The sequence below is a fragment of the Anomaloglossus baeobatrachus genome, chromosome 4 (assembly GCF_048569485.1).
Source record: "Anomaloglossus baeobatrachus isolate aAnoBae1 chromosome 4, aAnoBae1.hap1, whole genome shotgun sequence".
Classification (NCBI taxonomy): Eukaryota; Metazoa; Chordata; class Amphibia; order Anura; family Aromobatidae; genus Anomaloglossus; species Anomaloglossus baeobatrachus.
The window spans coordinates 418678170-418692667 of NC_134356.1; the positions used below are offsets into that span (position 1 = coordinate 418678170).

General features: G+C 47.9%; 1 protein-coding gene across 1 annotated transcript in view; it reads right to left on the reverse strand.

Annotated features, from left to right (window-relative positions):
* LOC142301592 (uncharacterized) overlaps positions 1 to 14498 on the reverse strand; it is a 118884-nt gene that overhangs the window by 76378 nt on the left and 28008 nt on the right. The window contains exons 9-10 of the mRNA XM_075342619.1: positions 8175 to 8345; positions 7707 to 7985 (exon numbers count right to left, since the gene is read on the reverse strand). Of these exons, the coding sequence (XP_075198734.1) occupies positions 7707 to 7985; positions 8175 to 8345 (450 nt within the window). The remainder of the gene's footprint in view (positions 1 to 7706; positions 7986 to 8174; positions 8346 to 14498) is intronic.

Genomic DNA, 14498 nt, shown 5'->3' on the forward strand with positions numbered 1-14498 from the left:
TAGTGCACAGATATTTGCAGCACCTCTGCATTGCACACTCAAACTCATTGTTACTAAGCCATTATACTAGCAAACACTGAGTGAACTTAGTGGCATCCTAAACGTGGCTGTTGGTCTTCTGTATTGTCCCACTAGTGCAAAGATATTTGCAGCACGTCTGCCTGCATTGCACACTCAAACTCATTGTTACTAAGCCATTATACTAGCAAACACTGAGTGAACTTAGTGGTATCCTAAAAGTGGCTGTTGGACTTCTGTATTGTCCCACTAGTGCAAAGATATTTGCAGCACCTCTGCAATGAACATCCAAGCTCATTGTTACAAAGCTATTATACTAGCAATTTATGCTGCCAGTTTAAGGGCCGTAGTTGCATTGTCAGGGATAGTTATTGTTCTTTATTCTGCTGGTAATAAAGCTAGACCACCGCTGCAATCTACACCACCTCTCAATTTTTACTACCACATCTTAAGTGCACAATCTTGTCGCAATCAACATGAGTGGCAAAATGACAGATGCTGGTGGAAAGGGGAAGAGGCGTGTTGGAAAAGGAAAAAAAGGGTTTGTCCGTGGGGAAGGTGGCAAAGCTCCATTAACATCTGCTGAAGATAAACCATCTTCCAGCAAAAGTAAAATGTCTACTACTTACCGTGGACAATCCGATGTGCTCCCTTTTTTACAGACACGAACAACTGGAACAAAGGTAGATGATGGCCAAAAATGGAAAATGCTTGAATGGATCTCAAGTGGTCCAACAAGTGCCCTCTCCGCCACATCAACTACCGCATCCAAAAAACACCAGTCCTCTGAGTTGTCATCTCAATCAAACTTGCTTTCTCCCAGCTCTGAAGTCTCCATCCGCCCTGCACAGTATGGTGGAACTGAGATGGGTGACTCTGCAGAGCTGTTCAGTCACACTATAGCCTGGGAATCAGAGGTCTGCTCCCAAGCTACAGTGAGTACAGACCAGGAAATGGTCTGCAGTGATGCCCAGAACCTTTGTGACTCTGATTCAGGCCGTGAGGACCAAGTTTCTGAGCATAATGTTGACCCTTTTTCACAAACTGTAACACCTGTTGTTATAGACAATGAGGAACATACTGATGACGAGGAGACGCAGATACCAGATTGGGATGACAACTTAAATATTCGGTCAGGGCAAGAAGAGGCTCGGTCTGAGGGTGAGGGGAGTGCAAACACAACAATTGATGAGGAAGTTCTAGATCCCACCTACTGTCAACCCACAGTCAGGCACTCAAGGAGGTCAACAGAGGCGGTGGAGGAGGATGCAACCGACCACGAAGTTACCTTGCGCCTTCCTGGACAGAGTCGGAGCACTGGTAGCACGTCTACAACTGCATCCTCAGCCACCACTCTGCCTCTGAGCACTAGTCGGGGGGGCTCAGCAGGTCGCATACCCTCTAAGCCTTGCCTAGCCTGGTCCTCTTTTGACATAGCAAAAGATCGCCCAAATTATGTGATCTGTAAACTTTGTCGTGATTCTGTTAGTAGAGGGCAAAACCTCAGCAGTTTGACAACTTCTTCCATGAATCGTCACATGAATAAATATCATATGTCCCAGTGGGAAGCTCACCGTGCTGCAATGCGACCTAGCGGAGCGAACCATCCACCGCCTGCCCCTTCCAGTGCATCCGCGCGCTCTTCATCTTCTAGGACTGTGGGGACAGCTGTCACACCTGGTTTTCCACGCACAACTTCCACCACTGTAACCGCAACAGGCAGTTTGCTTGGTAGGTCGTCAGTTGGTTTGGAAGGGGAAACAAGTGCGTGTGTACAGCTCTCTCAGACATCGATAGCACCAACGTTGGATGAAGGCAACATCATGTCTCCGCCTGTACTTTCCTCACAAACCTGCATTTTTCCAGGGACACCCTACTCAACACCGTCTACACACAGCAGCCAGATCTCTGTCCCTCAGATGTGGACAAATAAAAGGCCATTTCCTGCGACCCATGACAAAGCTAAGAGGTTGACTTTATCCCTCTGTAAGCTCTTGGCTACCGAAATGCTGCCTTTCCGCCTGGTGGACACACAGGATTTTAGAGACCTTATGTCTGTCGCTGTGCCCCAGTATCAGATGCCCAGTCGCCACTACTTCTCTAAGAAAGGTGTGCCCGCGCTACACCAGCATGTCGCACACAACATCACCACTTCCTTGAGAAACTCTGTGTGTCAACGGGTGCATTTCACCACCGATACTTGGACCAGTAAGCATGGACAGGGACGTTACATGTCGCTGACTGGGCACTGGGTAACTATGGTGATAGATGGTGAAGGGTCTGCTGCACAAGTCTTGCCGTCCCCACGACTTGTGTGTCAATCCTCTGTCTGTCCAAGTTCCGCCACTGCTTCTGCCTCCTCCACCTCATCTGTGTCCTCCACCTCCACCCCAAGCCTGCCTGGTCAGGCCACCAGCGTTCTCACTGCGCAGAAGGAAGCACGCACCCCTCATTACTATGCTGGCAGCAGAGCGCAACGGCATCAGGCGGTCTTTAGCTTGACATGTATTGGAAATAGGAGTCACACAGCGACTGAGTTGTGGGCAGCTCTGGAGACTGAGTTTAATAAATGGTTGTCTCCACTCAACCTGCAGCCTGGTAAGGCCGTGTGTGACAATGCTGCAAACCTGGGTGCGGCCCTTCGCCTGGGCAAGGTGACACACGTGCCTTGTATGGCTCACGTGTTGAACCTTGTTGTCCAGCAATTTTTAACACACTATCCCGGCCTAGATGGCCTTCTGACCAGGGCAAGAAAACTGTCTGCTCACTTCCGCCGTTCAACCGCCGCAGCTGAGCGACTTGCATCGCTCCAGAAGTCTTTCGGCCTGCCGGTTCATCGCCTGAAATGCGATGTGGCGACACGCTGGAATTCGACTCTCCACATGTTACAGCGACTGTGGCAGCACCGCCGAGCCCTGGTGCAATACGTCATGACGTATAGCCTGGGCCAACGAGATGCAGAGGTGGGGCAGATTACCCTGATGGAGTGGTCTCAGATCAAGCACCCATGCACCCTTCTGCACAGTTTCGACATGGCGACGAATATGTTTAGCGCTGACTATGCCATTATCAGCATGACAATTCCAGTCATTTACATGCTGGAGCACACGCTAAACACTATTCGGAGTCAGGGGGTGGGACAACAGGAAGGGGAGGAACTACAGGAGGATTCATATGCGCAAGACACAACAACATCACCAAGGTCCAGACGTTCATCATCACCAACGCGGCAGGAATGGGACCATGGGGGACAGGGATCAACAAGGGCGCATGGTAGCAGGCGAAATGTTGAGGAAGGTGCAGGAGAACATGAAGAAATGGAGGACGAACTGTCCATGGACATGGAAGACTCAGCGGATGAGGGAGACCTTGGTCAAATTTCAGTTGAAAGAGGTTGGGGGGAGATGTCAGAGGAAGAAAGAACGGTGAGCACCTCTATGCCACAAACACAGTGTGGACTTGGTCCGCATGGCTGCGCAAGACACATGAGCGCCTTCTTGCTGCACTACCTCCAACATGACCCTCGTATTGTCAAAATTAGAAGTGATGATGACTACTGGCTTGCCACACTATTAGATCCCCGGTACAAGTCCAAATTTTGTGACATAATTCCAGCCATAGAAAGGGACGTACGTATGCAGGAGTATCAGCAGAAGCTGTTACTTGATCTTAGCTCGGCTTTTCCACCAAACAACCGTGCAGGTGCAGGGAGTGAATCTCCCAGTTGTAACTTGACAAACATGGGACGGTCTCGTCATCTCCAACAGTCTACCCGTACCAGTAGCACCGTATCTGGTGCTGGTAACAGCAATTTTATTGAATCTTTTCATAATTTGTTTAGACCATCCTTTGCAAGGCCACCAGAGACAACAAGTCTGACACATAGTCAACGGCTGGAGAGGATGATACAGGAGTATCTCCAAATGAACATCGATGCCATTACTTTGCAAATGGAGCCTTGCTCATTTTGGGCTTCAAATCTTGAAAAATGACCAGAGCTCTCCAGTTACGCCTTGGAGATTTTGTCGTGTCCAGCTGCCAGCGTTGTCTCTGAACGTGTCTTCAGTGCTGCTGGGGGTGTGCTGACAGATAAGCGCACGCGTCTGTCCAGTGACAATGTGGACAGACTAACGTTCATCAAAATGAACAAGTCATGGATCCACAAGGAATTTACTACCCCTGTGTCATCCTGGGGAGAGTAAATGCTTGTGGATTTGGAATGTGCTTGATGCAAATCAAAACATCCTGTTTGCAACTAGGGCACAAGTGCTGCCAGTGAAGGGGTTAGGGTCTGTGTGGCACAATTTTTGGAAAAAAGGGAGACTCCGCTTGGAGTAACCCTTGCTTGCTGTGTTTTTTAAAAGGAGCCAAGATGAACAAGTCATGGTTCAGCAAAGACTTTGCTACCTACCCCGGGGTCATCCTGGGGACGGTTAAGTATGGCGTATTTTTGAATGTGCTTGATGCAAATCTAGCTGTTAAGTGTACAACTGGGGCACAAGTGCTGCCACTGAATGGGTGGGTGTGTGTGGGGCACAATTTTTTTTAAAAAAGGGAGACTCCGCTTGGAGTAACCCTTGCTTACATTGTTTTTAAAAATGATCCAAGATGAACAGAGCTGGGATCAGGAAAGACTTTGCTACCTACCCCGGTGTCATCCTGGGGACGGTTAAGTATGGCGTATTTTTGAATGTGCTTGATGCAAATCTAGCTGTGAAGTGTACAACTAGGGCACAAGTGCTGCCACTGAAGGGGTTAGTGTCTGTGTGGCCCAATTTTTGGAAAAAAGGGAGACTCCGCTTGGAGTAACCCTTGCTTGCTGTGTTTTTTAAAAGGAGCCAAGATGAACAAGTCATGGTTCAGCAAAGACTTTGCTACCTACCCTGGGGTCATCCTGGGGATGGTTAAGTATCGCGTATTTTTGAATGTGCTTGATGCAAATCTAGCTGTGAAGTGTACAACTGGGGTACAAGTGCTGCCACTGAATGGGTGGGTGTGTGTGGGGCCCAATTTTTGGAAAAAAAGGGAGACTCCGCTTGGAGTAACCCTTGCTTACATTGTTTTTAAAAATGATCCAAGATGAACAGAGCTGGGATCAGGAAAGACTTTGCTACCTACCCCGGGGTCATCCTGGGGACGGTTAAGTATGGCGTATTTTTGAATGTGCTTGATGCAAATCTAGCTGTGAAGTGTACAACTAGGGCACAAGTGCTGCCACTGAAGGGGTTAATGTCTGTGTGGCCCAATTTTTGGAAAAAAGGGAGACTCCGCTTGGAGTAACCCTTGCTTGCTGTGTTTTTTAAAAGGAGCCAAGATGAACAAGTCATGGTTCAGCAAAGACTTTGCTACCTACCCCGGGGTCATCCTGGGGACGGTTAAGTATGGCGTATTTTTGAATGTGTGTGACGCCCTGGGCAAGCCAGGGGTCACAGGTCATAACACCACCACACCCTACACCCCAGTTAGGAACACCAAAGCTAACCAAAAATCCTTGTTGCCTTCCTCCAGGGGCTGATGTCCACACCAGGTGGTGGGCCAGGCGGTTGGCTCCGCCCACCGAAGAGTTCACAGCCCTGGAGGCGGGAGAACCAGGCAGAGATGAGTTTGGAAGTGAAAGTAGAAGGAAGTGAAGTGGTAAAGGAGGAGAGAGAGAGGAGTGACAGAAAGTGGAACAGTTAAGAAAGCCTGAAGCTGGTCCGGGTGTGTGCCCCGGACTGAGACAGCAAGGTCAGCAGACGGCGGTGACTGTCTGCAGGGGTGACTGCTTGGAGGTTGCTGGAAGGACCGTGGACGGGTGCTGGCCCGGCGGTACCGGAGCGGTATACGAAGAGCAGTCAGCACCAGTGGCAGGGGCCTTTCGGATCCCGGCAAGGCTAGGAGTCGCCGTGAATTTGCCAAATCCGTTAGTGAAGGGGACCTCTGGGTCTCCCAACAAGCAAGTCCCAATTGAAGGCAACAGTCCAACCATTACAGAGAGACACCGCCACCGCCAGGGCACCAGTTTCTCAGGGCCAGCGCCTGCGGGCAAAGTAGGGCATGAGTATGAGTCCTTGTCACTTTCCCATGTGTTTGTGTTGTGTTGTGAGTTGTTTGTCACCTTTTGGACACCTTTGAGGGTGTTTTCTAGGTGTTTTTCTGTGTTTGTGATTGCCTGCCCTTGTTTCCTATACGGTTCGAGTTCGGTTCGTTGAACGTTCGCCGAACCGAACTCGACCTCCGTTTGGTGAACCGAACTCGAGCCGAACCGGGACCGGTTCGCTCATCTCTACTGTCCACAGATTCAATCACATTCCAATCTCGACACTATGGCCAAGACATTATGGGGCATCATGGTGGGGCTAAACATTTAAGTGCACCTCCCCACCTGTTTGTTTTCCATTTATCTCCCCCCCTTGTCGTTGATTGACAGCTTTGGCTATATAGAGCCTGTGAAGGGTCGAGATAAATGGAATACAAGCAGGTGGTAAGGTGCACTTAAATATTTGACCCCACCATGATGCACCAAGTGCCTGTACTTAGTTTGAACAGTAATTCTGTGCTGACAGAGTGTCTTTAAAGGGGTTGTCCACTATCACTACCCAGACATTTCTGATTCCCCATGTTTGCCTTGTTAAAATAAAAAAGGTTATACGCTCATGCTGGCGCCGTTACAGCAGTGTCGGCACTTGCGTTATTGGGGCTTCACTGTCCCAGCCTTCAAACAATTAAGTAATTGGGAGGAATTGAGGGTGCCTGAAGGCTGGGAAAGTGAAGCCAGCGATAATTGGGTGTGGGGCTCACAACACAAGTGCCAACGCTGGAACAGTGCTTGCACAGGAGGAAAGTATAACTTTTTTATTTTAACGAGGACAAAAATGGGGAATGATAAGAGGTTGTCCAAGTAGTGTTAATAACCAACTATTTAGTAATGCCGCCATACTTTTACACATTGGGATGAGGGGCTGAAATAGAAGAACCAACATTAATATGATAGTAGAATCATAGCAAAGTCAATTGTAAACAATGATACACAAGCCATTTTTAATTAGCAGTAAACTGAAAGATGGGTTCTGCCTATTTTTGCTCTCAGTTCACAGTCTTAGAACATGTGCAAGATGAGTTTTCTAGTATCTTTCAATTGGTGTTGGTGCTATGTTGTGGCCATTGCTGCTTTGGTGCTGTGCATGTGAAGGGATGTTGCCTGGAGTCATGGGGCTTTTCCTTGCAGGATGGGTGCTGTGGGGCAACATTGACCTGCTGATGCATGGTGCCACACCTTTAAGATCAGGGACCCACTCAGAGGCTCGCCGTGACATGGCAGTAGGCATCATAGTCTGAATAGAATGTTACACTAAGAACCTTATCTTTAGTTTTGTAAAAAAAATTCTTAGCCACAATAGATCAATGTGTATAAGCTTTGGATGGGCGATCCATGTCTTTCTCTACATGGCACAAGTCATATAACACATAGCAGACACTCATAATAAACTCTCAAAAATAAGCACACAGATGTCAATGATGGCGATCCCTGTTTAGCCCTATGGAATATGTTGGAGCTAAATAAATAGATAAACTAATAGAAAAGTTGTAAACTTTCAGGTATGAGTACAAAGCACTACTGAACACATTTAGAAAATGTGGGAAGTAAATATAAAATCATAGACACAGTGCTAAATAAATAAATACAAAAAACATTGTATATATCTTACTTGTTCAACATTGTTGCCACATGCTGGGGTTGCATCTGGTTGTTCTGTCCCCGCATTTTCTTTTACATGGTCTCCATCATTTTTTGATATGCCATCCATGTGCTCACCAATGTTCATGCCCTCATGTTTGGAAGAAGTTTGGTTACCCTTTTCTTGCACCTCAATCTCAGGGTGGACTGTAGTTATAGGTGAAGGCGCTTTCCGTCTTTGCTCATAGAAGTGAGAATCACTTTTTGATTTCTCAATGATCTGGAATTTTATTCTCTTAGAAATAGGAGACTGAAGGAAAAAGGCAAGAATTTATTATGTTACATGTTGTTTTCATGCTCTTTTCTCTTACCAATAGTATTCTCTTTGTAGACTGCACTTTATAATTCTTTTTAACAATGCAGTAACTATTTTATTGCTTTTCTTGCATTAACAGTTTCTAGATAGGGTTCCGCAAATTATTGATTGGTTTGTGTTTACCTCCAGTTTTCGTCCATCATCATATCTTCGTAGTTGGTCCATCTGCCGCTCACACACTGACCTCCACTTTTGCTTCCAGTCTCTGTTGCCCTGATTGACAAGGACCATTCCTTCTCCTTTTTCTTCTTCTCCTCCATTTCTACATGTTGAAGGTGACAAAGATTCTTTCTCCTGGAAAGTGAAACAAAATTGTTTCTAGATAAATGTAAGACAAACGCTCAGATAAAGTTAGATTTCCAAAGCATTTATTTCCAGAAAACATTTAATGAAACTTAACATTTTACTGATGGACAATAGTAATTTAACTGACAATAACCAAAATAAATGTAATACCAATGTGAGAAATACAATTAATGAGGATTATTATTGTCTTTTTGACTACATTTTATATCTTAGATTCATCCCCCATATTTATGGAATGGTTATGGGGTATGCCATGTTCATAGATGCTATTCTACATCTTTGATCTGCACCATCATCGAGATAAAGATTGACCTGATCGCGCCAAGCTAACTAAAGGTGCGTGCCCACAATCAGTATTCACAGTTTTGGCCGCAGCATGCTTCAGCTGCATCCAAAATGCTGTGATGTACAGTACAAGCATAGTGGATGAGATTTATAGAAATCCCATGCTCACTGTGCGTGTACTGCTAGCAGCGTAAATTGAAATGCGGTGCGGCTTTCCAAGCCGCAAGCATGTCACTTGTTTATTGGGGACACGCAAGATTTCTCCACATGGAGAACAGAAGAGAAAAACCGCAGCTGCCTGAAACCTGATCGTGGGCACAAGCAGCTGCGTTCTCCTGAGGAGGAGACTTGCGGCCCCGCAGGTCAGGACCCACCGCATCCAGGACACAGAAGGTCCTGATAGTAGGCACATACCTTAAGAATTTGTGAAATGCTTATCACTAGTGATGAGCGAGAGTGTTCGGCACTGCTCGTTGCTCAATCAAACATGGGGGTGCTCATGTACTTGCGGAGCTCAACCGAGTATCGTAAATGTACTGATATTTCGTCCATATAACAATGACCACAAAGCACAGGCTTGCTTCACTGCATGATGTAAGCAGGCACCCCTGCGAGAGCCAGTCACTGTCTCTAAATGGCTCTCCCAGGGGATAAAATTATGTTCTCATTCATAGTGTGACAATAAAAAAATCCTGCCCTCCCACCGGAAATACTCTGTGTATATCTGGCTGTATGTGGGCGGAGACCCGAACAAGCCAGTCATTGATTGGCCATAATGCTCGTTACTAGAGATGAGCGAACCGGTCCCGGTTCGGCTCGAGGTCGGCTCGCCGAACGGAGGTCCCTTTGGAGTTCGGTTCGTCGAACGTTCAACGAACCGAACTCGAACTGCATAGGAAACAATGGCAGGCAATCACAAACACATAAAAACACCTAGAAAACACCCTCAAAGGTGTCCAAAAGGTGACAAACAACTCAAACACATGGGAAAGTGACAAGGACATATACTCATGCGAAAACAAAACAGCTGGACAAGGAAAAAGAGGAGGACACACAGATATAGGCATGGCACGCCCTTCTAAAATCATGTAAAACACCGCAAGGTGACTCCAAGCGTAGTCTCCCTTTTTTTCCAAAAATTGGGCCCCACACACACCCACCCATTCAGTGGCAGCACTTGTGCCCTAGTTGTGCACTTCACAGCTAGATTTGCATCAAGCACATTCAAAAATACGGCCTAATTAACCGTCCCCAGGATGACACCAGGGTAGGTAGCAAAGTCTTTCCTGATCCCAGCGCTGTTCATCTTGGCTTCTTTTAAAACCAAAGCAAGCAAGGGTTACTCCAAGCGGAGTCTCCCTTTTTTTCCAAAAATTGTGCCCCACACACACCCACCCATTCAGTGGCAGCACTTGTGCCCTAGTTGGGCACTTCACAGCTAGATTTGCATCAAGCACATTCAAAAATACGGCCTAATTAACCGTCCCCAGGATGACACCAGGGTAGGTAGCAAAGTCTTTCCTGATCCCAGCTCTGTTCATCTTGGCTTCTTTTAAAAACACAGCAAGCAAGGGTTACTCCAAGCGGTGTCTCCCTTTTTTCCAAAAATTGGGCCACACAGACACCCCATCAGTGGCAGCACTTGTGCCCTAGTTGCAAACAGGATGTTTTGATTTGCATCAAGCACATTCAAAAAAACGCCATAATTAACCGTCCCCAGCATGACACCGGGGTAGGTAGATAAAGTCTTTGCTGAACCATGACTTGTTCATCTTGGCTTCTTTTAAAAACAATGTAAGCAAGGGTTACTCCAAGCGGAGTCTCCCTTTTTTTCCAAAAATTGTGCCCCACACACACCCACCCATTCAGTGGCAGCACTTGTGCCCTAGTTGTACACTTCACAGCTAGATTTGCATCAAGCACATTCAAAAATACGCCATAATTAACCGTCCCCAGGATGACACCGGGGTAGGTAGCAAAGTCTTTCCTGATCCCAGCGCTGTTCATCTTGGCTTCTTTTAAAAACACAGCAAGCAAGGGTTACTCCAAGCGGAGTCTCCCTTTTTTTCCAAAAATTGTGCCCCACACACACCCACCCATTCAGTGGCAGCACTTGTGCCCTAGTTGTGCACTTCACAGCTAGATTTGCATCAAGCACATTCAAAAATACGGCCTAATTAACCGTCCCCAGGATGACACCAGGGTAGGTAGCAAAGTCTTTCCTGATCCCAGCGCTGTTCATCTTGGCTTCTTTTAAAAACACAGCAAGCAAGGGTTACTCCAAGCGGAGTCTCCCTTTTTTTCCAAAAATTGTGCCCCACACACACCCACCCATTCAGTGGCAGCACTTGTGCCCTAGTTGTGCACTTCACAGCTAGATTTGCATCAAGCACATTCAAAAATACGGCCTAATTAACCGTCCCCAGGATGACACCAGGGTAGGTAGCAAAGTCTTTCCTGATCCCAGCTCTGTTCATCTTGGCTTCTTTTTAAAACACAGCAAGCAAGGGTTACTCCAAGCGGAGTCTCCCTTTTTTTCCAAAAATTGTGCCCCACACACACCCACCCATTCAGTGGCAGCACTTGTGCCCTAGTTGGGCACTTCACAGCTAGATTTGCATCAAGCACATTCAAAAATACGGCCTAATTAACCGTCCCCAGGATGACACCAGGGTAGGTAGCAAAGTCTTTCCTGATCCCAGCTCTGTTCATCTTGGCTTCTTTTAAAAACACAGCAAGCAAGGGTTACTCCAAGCGGAGTCTCCCTTTTTTCCAAAAATTGGGCCACACACACACCCACCCCTTCAGTGGCAGCAGTTGTGCCCCAGTTGTGCACTTCACAGCTAGATTTGCATCAAGCACATTCCAAATCCACAAGCATTTACTCTCCCCAGGATGACACAGGGGTAGTAAATTCCTTCTGGATCCATGACTTGTTCATTTTGATGAACGTCAGTCTGTCCACATTGTCACTGGACAGACGCGTGCGCGTATCTGTCAGCACACACCCAGCAGCACTGAAGACACGTTCAGAGACAACGCTGGCAGCTGGACACGACAAAATCTCCAAGGCGTAACTGGATAGCTCTGGCCATTTTTCTAGATTTGAAGCCCAAAAGGACAAGGCTCCATTTGCAAAGTCATGGCATCGATGTTCATTTGGAGATACTCCTGTATCATCCTCTCCAGCCGTTGACTATGTGTCAGACTTGTTGTCTCTGGTGGCCTTGCAAAAGAGGGTCTAAAAAAATTATGAAAAGATTCCATAAAATTGCTGTTACCAGCACCAGATACGGTCCTACTGGTACGGGTAGACTGTTGAAGATGACGAGACCGTCCCATGTTTGGCAAGTTACAACTGGGAGATTCCCTCCCTGCACCTGCACGGTTGTTTGGTGGAAAAGCCGAGCTAAGATCGAGTAACAGCTTCTGCTGATACTCCTGCATACGTGCGTCCCTTTCTATGGCTGGAATTATGTCACAAAATTTGGACTTGTACTGGGGATCTAATAGTGTGGCAATCCAGTAGTCATCATCACTTCTAATTTTGACAATACGAGAGTCATGTTGGAGGTAGTGCAACAAGAAGGCGCTCATGTGTCTTGCGCAGCCATGCGGACCAAGTCCACGCTGTGTTTGTGGCATAGAGGTGCTACCCGTTCTTTCTTCCTCTGACATCTCCCCCCAACCTCTTTCAACTGAAATTTGACCAAGGTCTCCCTCATCCGCTGAGTCTTCCATGTCCATGGACAGTTCGTCCTCCATTTCTTCATGTTCTCCTGCACCTTCCTCAACATTTCGCCTGCTACTATGCGCCCTTGTTGATCCCTGTCCCCCATGGTCCCATGCCTGCTGCGTTGGTGATGATGAACGTCTGGACCTTGGTGATGTTGTTGTCCCTTGCGCATATGAATCTTCCTGTAGTTCCTCCCCTTCCTGTTGTCCCACCCCCTGACTCCGAATAGTGTTTAGCGTGTGCTCCAGCATGTAAATGACTGGAATCGTCATGCTGATAATGGCATTGTCAGCGCTAAACATATTCGTCGCCATGTCGAAACTGTGCAGAAGGGTGCATAGGTCTTTGATCTGAGACCACTCCATCAGGATGATCTGACCCACTTCTGCATCTCGTTGGCCCAGGCTATACATCATGACGTATTGCACCAGGGCTCGGCGGTGCTGCCACAGTCGCTGTAACATGTGGAGAGTTGAATTCCAGCGTGTTGCCACATCGCATTTCAGGCGATGAACCGGCAGGCCGAAAGACTTCTGGAGCGATGCAAGTCGCTCAGCTGCGGCGCTTGAACGGCGGAAGTGAGCAGACAGTTTTCGTGCCCTGTTCAGAAGGCCATCTAGGCCGGGATAGTGTGTTAAAAATTGCTGGACGACAAGGTTCAACACGTGAGCCATACAAGGTACGTGTGTCACCTTGCCCAGGCGAAGGGCCGCACCCAGGTTTGCAGCATTGTCGCACACGGCCTTACCAGGCTGCAGGTTGAGTGGAGACAACCATTTATTAAACTCGGACCGCAGAGCTGACCACAACTCCTCAGCTGTGTGACTCTTATTCCCAAGACATGTCAAGCTAAAGACCGCCTGATGCCGTTGCGCTCTGCTGCCAGCATAGTAATGAGGGGTGCGTGATTCCTTCTGCGCAGTGAGAACGCTGGTGGCCTGACCAGGCAGGCTTGGGGCGGAGGTGGAGGACCCAGATGAGGTGGAGGAGGCAGAAACAGTGGCGGAACTTGGACAGACAGAGGATTGACACACAAGTCGTGGGGACGGCAAGACTTGTGCAGCAGACCCTTCAACATCTATCACCATAGTTACCCAGTGCCCAGTCAGCGACATGTAACGTCCCTGTCCATGCTTACTGGTCCAAGTATCGGTGGTAAAATGCACCCGTTCACACACAGAGTTTCTCAAGGAAGCGGTGATGTTGTGTGCGACATGCTGGTGTAGCGCGGGCACACCTTTCTTAGAGAAGTAGTGGCGACTAGGCATCTGGTACTGGGGCACAGCGACAGACATAAGGTCTCTAAAATCCTGTGTGTCCACTAGGCGGAAAGGCAGCATTTCGGTAGCCAAGAGCTTACAGAGGGATAGAGTCAACCTCTTAGCTTTGTCATGGGTCGCAGGAAGTGGCCTTTTATTTGACCACATCTGAGGGACAGAGATCTGGCTGCTGTGTGTAGACGGTGTTGAGTAGGGTGTCCCTGAAAAAATGCAGGTTTGTGAGGAAAGTACAGGCGGAGACATGATGTTGCCTTCATCCAACGTTGGTGCTATCGATGTCTGAGAGAGCTGTACACACTCACTTGTTTCCCCTTCCAAACCAACTGACGACCTACCAAGCAAAGTGCCTGTTGCGGTTACAGTGGTGGAAGTTGTGCGTGGAAAACCAGGTGTGACAGCTGTCCCCACAGTCCTAGAAGATGAAGAGCGCGCGGATGCACTGGAAGGGGCAGGCCGTGGATGGTTCGCTCCGCTAGGCCGCATTGCAGCACAGTGAGCTTCCCACCGGGACCTATGATATTTATTCATGTGACGATTCATGGAAGAAGTTGTCAAACTGCTGAGGTTTTGACCTCTACTAAGAGAACCATGACAAATTTTACAGATTACATAATTTGGGCGATCTTTTTCTATGTCAAAAAAGGACCAGGCTAGGCAAGGCTTAGAGGCCATGCGACCTGTTGATCCACCCCGAATAATGCTCAGAAGTAGAGTGGTGGCTGAGGATGCAGTTGTAGACGTGCTACCAGTGCTCCGACTCTGTCCAGGAAGGCGCAAGGTAACTTCGTCGTCGGTTGCATCCTCCTCCACCGCCTCTGTTGACCTCCTCGAGTGCCTGAC